Source organism: Zootoca vivipara, chromosome 16 (assembly GCF_963506605.1).
Source record: "Zootoca vivipara chromosome 16, rZooViv1.1, whole genome shotgun sequence".
NCBI classification, from domain to species: domain Eukaryota; kingdom Metazoa; phylum Chordata; class Lepidosauria; order Squamata; family Lacertidae; genus Zootoca; species Zootoca vivipara.
This window is the reverse complement of record NC_083291.1, coordinates 13,712,032-13,726,737: the sequence shown is the minus strand read 5'-3', so window position 1 is coordinate 13,726,737 and position 14,706 is coordinate 13,712,032. Positions and strand designations below refer to the sequence as shown.

At 42.1% G+C, this 14,706-nt stretch overlaps 1 protein-coding gene across 2 annotated transcripts in view; it reads left to right on the top strand.

Moving 5' to 3' along the window:
- The window catches only part of ECPAS (Ecm29 proteasome adaptor and scaffold), a 70,279-nt gene that overhangs the window by 6,077 nt on the left and 49,496 nt on the right, over positions 1 to 14,706 (top strand). For both annotated transcript variants that reach the window (XM_060268921.1, XM_035140563.2), the window contains exons 2-12: positions 1,341 to 1,471; positions 1,916 to 2,032; positions 3,828 to 3,946; positions 4,923 to 5,072; positions 5,835 to 6,006; positions 7,396 to 7,535; positions 8,471 to 8,552; positions 9,592 to 9,711; positions 10,422 to 10,507; positions 11,557 to 11,635; positions 14,120 to 14,169. In XM_060268921.1, the coding sequence (XP_060124904.1) occupies positions 1,341 to 1,471; positions 1,916 to 2,032; positions 3,828 to 3,946; positions 4,923 to 5,072; positions 5,835 to 6,006; positions 7,396 to 7,535; positions 8,471 to 8,552; positions 9,592 to 9,711; positions 10,422 to 10,507; positions 11,557 to 11,635; positions 14,120 to 14,169 (1,246 nt within the window). The remainder of the gene's footprint in view (positions 1 to 1,340; positions 1,472 to 1,915; positions 2,033 to 3,827; positions 3,947 to 4,922; positions 5,073 to 5,834; positions 6,007 to 7,395; positions 7,536 to 8,470; positions 8,553 to 9,591; positions 9,712 to 10,421; positions 10,508 to 11,556; positions 11,636 to 14,119; positions 14,170 to 14,706) is intronic.

Here is a 14,706-nt window from a genome sequence, read left to right as displayed (position 1 = left end):
AGCAGTTCATTCATAGCAGAAGCACTTCATTACAGCAGGATTTTAGCTCATCCCTTCTTGTTGGATGATTTGTATTAATTGTTTTTGCCATTTTATGACAACCCGTGTTTAGCAACTTGCATATAGAACCTAAAAAAAAAGTTGATGGAAGTGCTAGCATTGTGTTCAGTGTTCAGCACACAGGACCAGAAAAATGTAGAGATGTCTTAACGTAAGGAATATATGTATGACTACATATTAATGTGTGCAATAGTATAGGGGGAAAAACCTATAAGAAGATAGGAAATATTATTTGGATGGCTTAACGTTTGAAGAGCAAGGGGTGTAGATAATATTTCACTTCTTGTAATGAACCATACTTCTTACACACCTATTTGTAGAACTGAAAAACTTTGATGAGAGTAATTTTCACTTCACTGTCATAGAGAAACAAATAGTACTGCAAAGCAGTATAATGATAAGGAATGTGATAAGAAATAAGTATGACAGAGAATAATTGATGAATCACCTGTTAACCAATTAAATGATAAGTGCCATCAGAGATATCTTAAACTTTAATAAAAATGCTACCTTTTTTTTTTGTCTTGTCGTGTTGGATGATCAGTACACCAGTACTTTAAAAAACAAAGAAGTGTGTCATTAATTTATAGCCTAGCTGATTAAAATTGTTTAATCAACAAGTGCTTTAGTTCATTGACATCCATTAAAACTCTTATTGCAATTGTTGGAATAGGCCATCATTGGGGGGGGGGGGAATGAAAGCTAGCATATGATGTAAAAGCAGTTTAATAATATTTCCTAGGAAGCTAGTGTTCTAGATGCCTGACCCACTTGTAAATGTGCCATTCCAAAAGCCTGTCTTTTGGAAACAGTGAAAGATGTTTTTCTTCATTGGAGCTTTTGGTGTCTACAGTTAGGTATGGTTAGACCCATATATATGCGTGTAGGTGGAGGGTGTGTGTATGTGTGTGTGTGTATATATAGAGAGAAAAAGAGAGCGCGCCACACTGATTTATTGAGATCTGGCTGGCTACAAAGTAAATCAAATAAATCAAAATGGCCATTGGTGACCTTGTTGTTGACACAAATATTCTTATGTGGAAGTGTGAGCTGTAAAATTGTCTGCAATGAAAACACTGGTTTTTGATATTGGCTCCCAGTTTGTATGAGATATTTTGCTGGCATTCTTGCACTGGGATAATAAAATAAATCCAGTCTTGACAACCAAAGAGCTTTGGTCAAACAGTACTATAATGCAGTTAGTCCATTTTATTTTAGTTTTGCTGTTTGTCATAGATTTTATTAGTTTTTAAGTAGTCTTCCCCTTACTTTTTCAATAGATCAGCTTGAGCGTGTCTTTTTACGTCTTGGCCATGCGGAAACGGATGAGCAATTGCAGAATATTATATCCAAATTCCTACCGCCTGTTCTTCTGAAGCTTTCCAGTACACAGGAAGGAGTACGTAAGAAGGTTTGTATAGACTCCCTGGGCACAGAAGCACATACAAAGACAATGATTACAAATCCTCCCATAGGTTAGTTTTAGATGCATGTAATTTATTCTGCTTGGAGCCTGCTCGTGTATCGTCACATCAGATTTGTTTTTACTTTTATTTTGGGCTGGCAACCTGAATATTATTCAGGGATCTGTTCTGGGTCAAAAAAATATAAATGTTTGGTTCATTTTTGGGGGTTCAGGTTCAGCTTGTCTCTCTGGCTCAATAGTGCATGCGGGCGAAAAGAATAACTCATTGGACTCATTCTTTTAAAAAAAGGTTACATGGGATGCCATATGGGTATTGCATTCACTATCCTTTGGTATTCTAGAAATTATTAGCTCATTCTATCTTGGAGTTTGTCAATTGTGGAACCCAAATTGGTCAGATCCAAGATGATTATTTTCTCTCTCTCTCAGGTTATGGAATTGCTTGTTCACCTGAACAAACGTATCAAAAGTCGCCCCAAAATCCAGCTGCCGGTGGAGACTTTGCTGGTCCAATACCAGGATCCTTCTGCCGTGTCCTTTGTCACAGTAAGTGACTTCTTTCAAAAGTTGTCGGCCGATGAAATATGAGGGCTTACAATAGTTAGAAACTTCATCCAGTTGTCTTAACAATTCTGTCGTTTCAAAAACGCAAATAGTTATGTCACTGAAAATGGATGGAGGAGACGTGCATTGAATTAGTAACATCAGTAGATTTTCATGCATGACCTTTAACATTCAAATAATACCCAGACTTGTCAGGAAACTATTGGTCTGTCTTGGCCAGTCTTGTCTACTCTGACTAGCTGTGGTTCTCTCAGGGATTCAGTCGGGAGTGTTTTCCAGCCCTACCTAGAGATGCCAGGGATTGAATTTGGGGCGTTCTGCATTCAGAGCACGTGCTCCGTCCCTGAGCTACAGCCTGTCCCCTTGACATAGAAGATATACAAACATGTAGTCAAGAGCTTGATAACCTAAACTTCTAAACCTACGGGACCGCCTCTCCTGGTATGCCCCGCGGAGGACCTTATGGTCCACAAACAACAATATTCTGGAGATCCCGAGCCATAAGGTGGCTAGATTGGCCTCTACTAGGGCCAGGGCCTTTTCAGTATTGGCCCCAACTTGGTGGAACACTATTTCACAGGAGACCAGGGCCCTGCGGGATTTGTCATCTTTCCGCAGGGCCTACAAGACAGAGCTGTTCCACCTGGCCTTTGGGCTGAACTTAGTCTGACCCCTGTGTTTTTGCTCCCTCATGGTTTGGATTTATGGACTACTTAAAATGAAGTTGCATTTTAAATTTTAATATTGTATTTTAATCTGTATTTTAATTAATTGCTTTTTATGTTTTATTGTAGTTTTATTGGTGTTAGCTGCCCTGAGCCCAGTTTTGACTGGGGAGGGCGGGGTATAAATAAAAATTTATTATTATTGTTATTATTAAACATTAAATACTAAAGATAGATAAATAGATTCGTAGACTTCCTGGATTTTTCGTCAGAATCTTGAGTGCTCATGATTGCCTGTATTCGTTTCTTTTGACTACCTGCCCCGTTCCATTGCCAAAATTATTCTCAAATTTTTTTTTTAAAAAAAGCAAATTTCAGGGTGAGGCTAAAACTTTGGCAAGTCAGTGCAGTAGTTGATTGACATTGGTTTACACAGCCACTCAAATGTCTGTGTAAAAGCTCAAAGATGGTTTGGAGGGCTTTTCCAGTTGATTATGGCAGGATACAGAGGTGGACGCAATCTCTCAGCTTTTAATGGCGCTTTCCATTAAGGGCCTTAGCAGTCAAAGCTACAACCTTGAATTTTGCCTGGAGTGTTGATGTAATGTGCTCCTAGCAACCTACATCTGTTAGGAAATGGGCTTCTGGAATCGGCCCAATTAAGAGCATATCACTCTTGCTCAAGGCAAATGAGGTTATAGTAATTCTGATGAACTGGACTGGTTGACTGCAAATACAGTCGTACCTTGGTTCTCGAACGCCTTGGTATTCGTACGTTTTGGCTCCCGAATGCCAAAAACCTGGAAGTGAGTGTTCCGCTTTGCGAACATTTTTTGGAAGCCAAACATCCAACACTGCTTCCACGGCTTCCGATTGAGTGCAGGAAGCTCCTGCAGCCAATCGGAAGCTGTGCCTTGGTTTTCGAACGTTTTCGGAAGGCGAACGGAATTCCGGAACAGATTACGTTCGAGAACCAAGGTACGACTGTATGGGGATTGCAATTTGCCGATAAGAGGATTATTCTGTACAAGTTTCTTAAACCTTTGTGGAGACATTGTATGTCACTGTTGCTTTGAAGTGGTTCTATGCAGATTTATCTTGTACTTTTGCAGAATTTCACCATAATATACGTTAAGATGGGTTACCCCCGTTTGCCTGTGGAAAAGCAATGTGAGCTTGCTCCCACTCTGCTTACTGCAATGGAAGGAAAACCCCAACCCCAACAAGACAGGTATGATGTTCTAAGCATACAACTTCTTTTGTATTGTCTTAATTTTAATTGTCTCTCACCCCCATTTTTTTTATGTCCTTTAATGAGTCTGACTGCATTTTAGACTGCAATTACATGTTGAGAAAAATCTAGTGGTATAACCATTAGGGGGCTCTTCCACTTAAAGATTAGACATTGGAGGAGAGGGTGTCGCACAGTTTGGTTGTTTCCCGATGTGAAAATATCTCTTGTGTGCAGGAAACTAATAGGAGGAAGGCTAAGGGTAGAAATCAGAATAGCACTATGGAGATCATTCCGTCATTTCTGCTTGTCTAATGGAAAGGTCTCCCCTCTCCTGTCCCCATATGCTGTTCACCCAACCCCCACAGAACTGTTTTGTGGGGAACTTTAGGGGGGGAGACCTATTGCACTAGTGGGACTCAAAATGCTGTCTCCCAGTAGTACAACTTTGTAGTTCAATTCAGAGTTTAGTCTAGAATTATCTCCTGTTTTTCTCAGACAGGGAATTTTTGTGGTGGTTGTTTTCAAGAGGCATACCAACTTCTGCATAATAGGCCCTTCTGGAAATGTGGACTTTAGAACTCATATTGCTCCATTTGTTAAGCAACGTTTCTCCGTATATGGATTAATCATAATCTTGGTTATGATCTTTTGAGTTACAAATGGCCATTGGATTGAGTTAATTTCAGTGGAATTTTGAAAATGCAGTTCCTTTGGGATTAGTTGTTCTGTAGAAAGAGAAGCGTAATTTTTATGTGGACTATATTGCTTGAAGCTCCCGATTCTAGATTTAGAAAATGCACATAAACCAAACTAAGAATGGTTTTTTAAATAGCCTCTGAACATTCTCCACATTTGCTTTGGGTGGACAAGAATTTGCTTTCACTCTCAGTGTTAGTTGTGATAGGTATCAAGTGAAAACTAATAGATCATGAAGGCATGTTTCACAGTGGCAGTAAATATAATTGTTTTTCAGCCTAATGCACCTTCTAATACCAACCCTTTTTCACATGAAATACCCTGTTGAACCTCTGAAAGCAGCTTCTCCGTTTAATCTTGCCGAGAAACCAAAGACTGTGCAGCTGCTCTTGGATTTTATGTTAGATGTCCTCCTTATGCCTTATGGGTAAGTAATATTGCAGATCAGCCGTTGCTGTTTCTGTTCCCATACAAGTGTATGGCCAGTATTGCCAAAATCAACAAAATGGGCTGGGGTTTGAATACTCTCATATTTAAAACGCTTTCCTTCACAGTGTATGGTTAAAGAATGTTTAGTAATTGACGAGACCTTTACTTAACAAGAGTTTTCCAGTTTCTTGTTGATAAACTACTGTTCTCAATGAATGCTCCCTAAAACTTCACTTCTTTGAAATAAAACCGATGCCTGATTACTTTTAAGTTTATTTATAGAAATGATACTAATATTTTGGAAGAATGGTTGCATTTTTGTATACATCGTACTTGTTTCTGAGCTGTTTAATTACTTTGCAGTAGGGTTTTATGGTAACACCGTAGACACTTGGTATATGTAAGTCTCCTTTCTTGTTTGCATTTTCATTCATTAGACAAAAAAGTAGGCTCTCTGATACTTTCTTCCCAAAGGAACATGGAATAAGTTCCTTGGAGTTTGCTGGAGGACAGGAATGCTGACCCTGCTGTGCTACAGTGCCACCACTGCAGATGACCATAGAGGGGATTGCAGTTCGGTGGTCATGTGACACAAAGAGTTGCTCCGCGGTCTTTTGAAATTGCCTGCTCTGGCGAAGTTTTTCAATCTGAGCAACTTTTTACTGGCACAGCCTGTGCCTGTTCACTAGCTCACCAGCCCTGACCTGGGAACCCGAATGCCCCGAATAACGCCCTGAATGCGTTTTCTTCCTTCCTCTAGATACGTGTTGAATGAACCCCAGAGTCGCCAAAGTGTGCCAGCGGGACAGGGCTCTTCTTCATCAAGTGGTTCCGGAGGTTCTGGGATCCCTCAGCCTCCTCCAGGAATGAGCTTTTACGCAGCCAAGCGGGTAATCGGGGACAGCCCATGGACGCCGGAACAGTTGGAACAGGTAACGCAAATGCGTCACAGTGCAAGGCTGTGTCCGTGATCGATGTAGATATCGCCAGATGCCTGCATGCAAACTTGGGAGCCTGACCCTTGATTGCATTCTCTTCCCCCGAACCTGGCTTAGCGTTCACCCATGTGAATTTGGGGGAGAATTCGAAGCCAATTGAAACCTGGTTCACTCGTGATCTCGTTACAAAGGTGACCATATAAAATACAAAAGGTTGTCTCCAATGTTAGCTCTACCTAGCATAGACCTATTAAAATTAATGAACACAACTAACTCTCAGGCTCATTAGTTTCACTGGGCTTAGTTTGGTACAACCCAAAATATTAGAGTGAGCTCCTGCTGCTCTGTCCCAGCTCCTGCCAACCTAGCAGTTTGGAAACATGCCAGTGCAAGTAGATAAATAGGGACCGCTGTGGCAAGAAGGTAAACGGCATTTCCGTGTGCTCTGGTTTCCGTCACGGTTTCCTGTTGCTCCAGAAGCGGTTTAGTCATGCAGGCCACATGACCCAGAAAGCCATCTCTGGACAAATGCTGGCTCCCTCAGGCTGAAAGTGAGATGAGCGCCGCAACCCCATAGCCGCCTTTGACGACTTGACTGTCCAGGGGTCCTTTACCTTTCTTTCTTTCTTTCTTTCTTTCTTTCTTTCTTTCTTTCTTTCTTTTTTTAATCTTTTTTTTTTTAATTTAAATTTATTTTATTTATTCAAATTGTACATCACTTTAAAAACACTTCAACAATAAATCAATAGAAATAAAATACACTTATAACTATGTGTTACAAATGTCTTATCTATATATTCAAACCCTTCCCTCCCTCCTCCCCAACCCCACCCTAGACCCTCCCTCCCTTCCCCAACGACTTCTCAGCCGTAGTTGAGTTTTTTCCTATATTGTTTCCTACATAATCTCTACATACCGTTTTTCTAAATTACCAACATTTACCATTATATATACCATAACTTCTATTATTTTCATTCATTGCATATAATAGAACTATAATTTGTCCGAATCTTTAAATTAATTGTAGAGCTGTTAAATATCTGAAATGAGAAATATCTTTCTTTCTTTCTTTCTAAACCTTATTATGAGAGAGAATGTTCAGAAAGCCTTCCTACTTATCTGGTAGCTGCAAATTTAGCCCAAACCACCTTGCCAGTGCTAATAATAGTACTTTACTGTCACTGGGAGTATTTTATGGTTTACCCCATTAACACTCTCATAACATAGCCTATGATAAACTGACCATCCACCCTTATATGGCTCTAGCATCCTGCAATTAAACAGATAAAAGAATCTCAGTCCTCGTTATTGCAATTTGAAGATCATGTTCCTGATCAGACTAATCGATTCCCCTCCTTTCCCTCCCTTTGCATTTCCGGGCAGTGTAAACTGGGCATCGTGAAGTTCATCGAAGCTGAGCAGGTGCCTGAACTTGAAGCTATCATACACCTGGTCATCGCCTCCAGTGACACAAGGCACAGTGTAGCCACTGCAGCAGACCTTGAACTCAAAAGCAAGCAAAGGTAATGGCTTGTAATTTTTCTTTTAAAAATAGGAAGTGAAGCTTAAATATTAGGCATCTTTCTTTTCACCGATTGCAAAATTGTGCTTATTACCATGGCATTCATTGACAAATGGCATTTACTAAGTTTTTGATGCTGTCATATTGTAGGACACCCCCCCCTTTTTTTTAAAGCTGGGTAGTTTAAATTTCTGAAGAGAATAAGGCTAGACAAATTACAGGCATATGACTATTGAGAGTTTCTTCTATATATTGTTACTTGTTAAACTTGTATCTATCATTTCCACTTAAGGCTGCTCAAGGAAGCTAACTGCAATAATAATTAAATTAAAATAAATTGAGGTGTTATAAACAAGGGATTTAAGACATCAATAAAAAAAGAGCCAGTTGCCACACATTTACAGTACATGTCAGCTTGACAGCCAAAGACCTGTCTAAATAATAATAAAAAGGCTTTGCCTACCTCCCTAAGCCAGTTGTCAGGGCTCCTTTAGAGCTCATTTGATGTAGGAAAGGGCGCTCACAGCAATTTCAGACCGAAGAAGTATGATATTTAAGTCTGCTTCTGGGTGGGATTAAAAGTAAATGCCAAACTATTGCTAAGTATGTAAATACATATTTAGATCAATTTATACACATTTGAAACACAAGCCTAAAGTCTCATTGTGTATGTGAAACTCACTGAATATTTTTAAGGACCCTGGCTATATTTAGAGATATTTTGTTGCTGCTTTCCTGGTGGGGACTAGAGATCTGATGGCAGGGGTGGTGGCAGTGGAAAGGAGAAAAATAAGTTACTTAGTTACTGAAAATGTATAGCGCAGAAGAGAAAGGGGTGTTCTGTTGGCAGCTAATGAGCTTCGCTTACAGTTGTGTAATCATCGTCATTAATCCTATGACCTTACCAAATATTTATTCTTTTTTAACATTCTTTAGTTTGATTGACTGGAACAATCCAGCCATCATCAACAGGATGTATAAAGTGTACCTTGGGGACATACCACTAAAAACCAAGGAGGTAAGACTTGCTTTCCTAGCTCCACATTCCTTTTTGATTCCTATGAGCTAGGCATTTCCACCTGGATACAAAAAGTAAGCCATTAAAGACATTACTGTTCCATATTAAGAACGTTGCACCTTTGAATGGAGGTTTTGCATACCGTGGTACCTCGACTTACGAACGACTCGACCACCGAATTTTTCGACTTACAAATGGGGGTAATGGCCGCGCGCTTATGAATGTCTCGACATCCGAAAGAAAACCGCGGCGGTTTTAGATAGGGATTTTTCGACTTGCGAATTTTTAGATGGGGTTGCTTCGACTTAGGAATTTTTCCGTTTCCAATGCATTCCTATGGGAAATCGCGTTTCCAATGGCGTTTTCCGACTTGCGAATTTTTCGACCTACGAAGGTGCCTTCGGAACGGATTAAATTCGGAGGCACCACTGTATCCGTTGCTGCAAGAAGAAAGTTAATCCTTTAAAAAAAGAAGATAAGAATTTGTCACGTCCCCATGCGTATTAAGGAAAGGTCAGAACTCATGAGATCATTTTGCAGTTTAAAAGGTATGATACACAGTACACAAGAAATAGAAACTACGTCTTCACACAAGGCACAATTGATTTTATGGAATTCGGGGGCCGCTACTAATTTAAATGGCTTTGAAAGAGAATTTGACAAATTAATAAGTAGCGGCAGCTGTTGGCCATAATGGAAGTGCCAAATTCAGAGTGACTGGGGAAGGGCTGTTACTTTCACATACTTTTTGTGTGCTTCTCTGGGCCTAAGTCATGGCCGCTGGTGTGTTCACAAGATTAGTAAGTAAATGAGTGGATTTTTTCACACCAGCCTCTAGTACGGAGATTTACAATCGCTTAAAACTATTATGAATAGAAATTCATGGAAGCATTTTGCTGCCTCGCTAAGCAGGCTTACTACAAATGAAGTCCTACCGTGGGAATTACTTTTGAGTAAACATGCTTAGGATTGCCTTGCTGATCATTATCTTTATGTCTTTCCTGAAGTCACTCTTAACCCCATTATTTGTTCATAACAGGGAGCTGTTCTGAAACCAGAATTAAAACGTGATCCAGTCAGCACACGGGTAAAATTAAAGATAGTCCCTCATCTTTTGCGCTCCAGGCAAGCTGCAGAAACGTTTCCTGCAAATATTCAGGTAATGTCTTCACCTCATAATTCTCAACCTCTTTGAATCCAGGCCTTAACACTCTGGCTTTAACTGTCCCCTTGCATCATGGGCGGTGGCGATTACCGGATCATTTTGTTTTGTTTTGTTTTGATTTATTAATACATTTATATTGCACCTTTCCTCCAAGGAGCTCAAGACAGCATGCACAATTCTTTCCCTTCCCATTTCATCCACACAACAGCCGTGTGAGAGAGGTTAGGCTGGGAGACACTGAGTGGCCTAAGGTTACCATCCATTGAGCTTTGAGGCAGAGTAGGGATTTGAACCCTGGTCTCCCAGGTCCTAGTCCAGCTCTCAAACAAACTACACCACATTAGCTCATGGAGGGTGATACTTGGACTAATGCTGTACAATAAAGCTTTTGGGGTACTGGATCTGAGAGCACTTCTGTGCTAAACAAGACTGGGTGCAGTGAAGCATAGCATACAGGATACCTTTCTTAAGAGCAATTTATATTAGACACTGTTTTTCATGAACTACTACTGATTTTTTTTAAACAAATAAAAAATAATTTGATGGACTATGCAACTTCAGTGAGTCACAGAAAACTTTGAGAGGATCTTTTAAATGTCGCTCCATTAACATTCAGTTCCTGGTTATGCTTCCTTTCATGAAACATTCAGAAAATAACTGGAAATAATATCGACTGTTTCTAATTAGCTATTTTGTTCTGTTAGGTGGTCTATGATGGACTTTTTGGTGCAAATACCAATGCAAAACTGAGAACCTTGTCTCTTCAATTTGTGCATCATATTTGTGTCATGTAAGTACTTTTAATGTTGGTCACGCCATCATACGCAGAACCGTATTAATGGGAAATGGAATATAGAGATAAGCCTGAAGATTTATGTTTCTGAGGGTTTTGTCCTCTTGAGCAACAATACGGCACTATGCCACCAGGAGAGATTTATTACTATTATTTTTAATATATTTTATTTCATATGCTGCACTTTTAGTCCTGACAAATAAGAAAAATAAAAGAGAGTACTGTATATTAGTTGGATTAAAACTATGTTAAGATGGAGAGTAAAGTTTAGTTGGATACAACCTGAAAACCAAAACACAGCAAAGCAAAGTAGAATATTAAAATAACAAAAACACATGAAATTGGCAGAAGGATACCTAAAAACTGCCATATTAGTACAGTGGAACCTCGGTTTATGAACACCTCGGTTTATGAAGTTTCGGTTTACAAACACCGTGGACCTATCTGGAACGGATTAATCCACTTTCCATTACTTTCAATGGGAAAGTTCGCTTCAGGTTAAGTACGCTTCAGGTCAAGTACGGACTTCCAGAACCAATTGTGTTCATAAACCGAGGTACCACTGTACAGTGTTATCACCTAAATACTTCCTTGGAGAGTTAGGTTTTCACTGGCTACTGAAAAGTGAGCAGTGATTGGGGCCAGTCAAGCCTTCATTTGGGAGGGCATGGCACAAGATTTTGTTCTATATCAAGGATGTCCAACAGGTCGATTGCAATCTATGGGTCGATCCCTGGAATGTTTTGGCAGATCGCTTTCGATCGCCGGCTCCTCCATCCGCCGCCTCGCCCCTCCCTGTCTAGAAGCTCAACAACTTTGACCTGAAACACCCCCCCCCAAAAAAAACTGGAAGTTATTCCTTAAAAAAGCTCAACAACGTGGACCAGAACCCCAAAAGAAGGAGTAGATCACTGCCAGTTTGTAATTGTGTGAGTAGATCGCAGTCTCTTGGAAGCTGGCCATCCCTGTTCTATATGAAGAAAAACCTTTTATGTCTTATTTAAAAATACATCAAAACTTTTATTCTTCCATGTGTTGCATTTCAGTTGCCCGGATGGTAAGATAAAGCCACTCGGCCCCATGCTCCTGAATGGATTGACAAAACTGATTAATGAGTATAAAGAGGTGAGTTCAAAGGGTATTTCTAAAGAGGGGCTTCAGTGGTGGAATCTGTCAACATGCATGTCTTTTTCATATCTGGGGTGTTAATTCATATTTGCTCCAAGAGGTCTATAGCTAGAACCAAGAAAGAGAACAAGGGGGAACCTGCAGTGCAACATTGCAGTTTGTTCTCGCTAATAAGAATGTTCCTGTTTGGGGTTCCAGCCATGCATTATCTCAAAACGGCATTTGGTCCCCTTCCCCATTTCTGTTTTTTTTTGGGGGGGGGATTCATCTTTCCATGGCTATTGAGCATACTCTGTCCTCATTGGGCTATTGATTTTTAATTGTTTCTTTCCATTTTGGCTCCATTTCTTTTGGCTGCCACCACCTGGGTTTCCTGGACGCGGGTGGTGCTGTGGGTTAAACCACTGAGCCTAGGGCTTGCCGATCAGAAGGTCGGCGGTTTGAATCCCCGCGACGGGGTGAGCTCCCGTTGCTCAGTCCCAGCTCCTGCCAACCTAGCAGTTCAAAAGCACGTCAAACTGCAAGTAGATAAATAGGTACCGCTCCAAGTGGGAATGTAAACGCCATTTCCGTGTGCTGCTCTGGTTCGCCAGAAGCGACTTTGTCATGCTGGCCACATGACCCAGAAGCTGTACGCCGGCTCCCTCAGGCAATAACGCGAGATGAGCACCGCAACCCCAGAGTTGGTCACGACTGGACCTAATGGTCAGGGGTCCCTTTACCTTTACCTGGGTTTCCTAGTGAAAGTGGGTTTGGGGTTCTGTCCTGGATTTTACAAATGCACTGACAAGGGCGTCTTTGTCTGCATTCCTGGTCGCACTCACGTTTCCCTAAAAAAAACAAAGAAACCATGGTTTACACTAACGAAAATAGTCCCTGTTTAATACCTGCAGCCACAATTCCACAGGGTGTGTTCAGCTCCGGTGGCACGACCCTCCTCTCCCCTCATGCAGCAGCACAGATGTGTGTAACTCCAGCAAAGCCAAGGCGTACTTGGAAGTCATTTCCTGTCCAGCAGGTTTTGGCAGCTGGGCAGAGCAGATGTAGAATCTCTAAGCCACCCATATGTAGCCTGTTTTGCATGCCCAATCTTCTCATGCATGGTTAGGGAATAATAGGATAAAATACCTGCCCTGTTTGACGGGTATGGTACTCTCATCTCTGAGACTACCAGAGATTCACATGTGAGTGTAGTAGTAGTAGTAATAAGAATAAGAATTTATTATTTACTAGTGTCATTCAGCCCGTTCAGTAAACGGGCGCTAGCCGGGCGGGAACGGAGGGGAAGCCCTGGGACCGTGCAGGCGTCGCCTCCATCGAGCGCCTGAGGCCCATAGGCCCCTCCTCCGCCTCCTCCCGCTGTCCCGAGTGGCAACGGCCTCCTCCACCTCCCTTCTCACCTGAGGAGAAGGAAGAGGCCTCTGCCACCTCCTCCCACAGCGTTCCTCAGGTAAGCGCGCCGCCCCTCGCTCTCCCACCTCGCCGCCCCCGCATCACTCTGCCGCAGCTCCCGCTCTCGCCCCACCCACCAGCAAGCGCCTGAGGCCCACCGGCCCCTCCTCCGCGTCCTCCCGCTGTCCCAAGTTGCGATGGCCTCCTCCACCTCCCTGCTGCGGCGGAGTGACGCGGGGCGGCGAGGCGGGAGAGCGAGGGGCAGCGCGCTTACCTGAGGCGCGCGGCAGCAGAGGCCTCTTCCTTCTCAGGAGAAGGGAGGTGGAGGAGGCCGTTGCCACTTTGGGACAGCGGGAGGAGGCGGAGGAGGGGCCGGTGGGCTCCAAGTCTCTGCATCCAATCCCTGTGTCCGTGGGGCACATGCGCAGTAGCGCAGACACAGGGACACAGGGAATCTGAACGCAGAGACACTTGCACTTTATTATATAGGATACCCCGCCCATCTGGCTGCATTTTCCCAGCCACTCTGGGCGGCTCCCAACATAATATTAATAGTAATAATGATGATGATGATGATAATGATAATAAAGTGATTAAACATTAAACACTTCCTTAAACCTTGGATCATTTGAGTAGTGTTTCTTCTATCATACATAGGACCAAATTATACAAGCGATTCCTGGATTGTATCTGGGATTGCACTGCCCAAACCTACGTGCTGTTTCAAGCTCTTGTCATGGTGCCTTATTGTATCTGCCATTTCCCACTTGCCAAGGCTCCTTTTTCCTTCTCGACGAATAAAATTAAAGGAACTAGAAGTAGTTTCATTGCCATATGTTGTGATTTTTCATCTCTGCGTGAAGAACACAATCCCATCTGTTCCTTCACGCAAAAATTGCTTGCTGTAGATGATTCTTGTATTTCTGGAACTTTTTTTTGTCTCTGAAACTTTTCTTGTTAGAGACAAAGTGGGAAGGATGATGTAAAATGCAAGTGCAATAGTTGGGGATAAATGGCAACGAAAACCTGTTTGCGTATTGTTTCTCTTACTTTTATGCTGATTGGCTTCTTCCTTTTTTATAATTCAAGGACCCCAAATTGTTGTCGATGGCCTATTCAGCTGTTGGAAAACTTTCCAGGTAACAGAAATGCACTGAAAGATGTAAGGTGTTGGTTGATTTTTGCAAAGAGATTTGTTGCTCTGACAGCGGGAACATTGGCGGAGGAAGAGGGGGGGAGCACACCGCCCCCGGCAGCGCGATCCCGGTGGGGTGCCATTCCCCTGGGATGTGCACCAGCCCCGCCCCCACCTGCTCTCCGCCCCCTGGTGCCGGAGCATGAAGCTCCGCCACTGAGCGGGAAAGCAAGTTACTGTAATTTAACACATCACGTGGCAATTCATAATGGTGTGTAGAATGTGGAATAGATAATGATCTTCTAACTGCTCTGCAGCTGTTCAGTTAAATTCGTATGGAAGGTGGTTATTGAATGCTTGGGATAATCCACTTTCTGAAAAAAGGGCATTGTTGGAAAACTATCTCTTCTTGGCATAGCTTAAAACTACCGTGTTTCTCATATTATAAGACATGTCTTATATTTATTTTTTCCTCAAAAAACCACACTATGGCTTATTTTCAAGGGATGTCTTATTTTTTTCCTCCTCCTCCTGCCGTGGC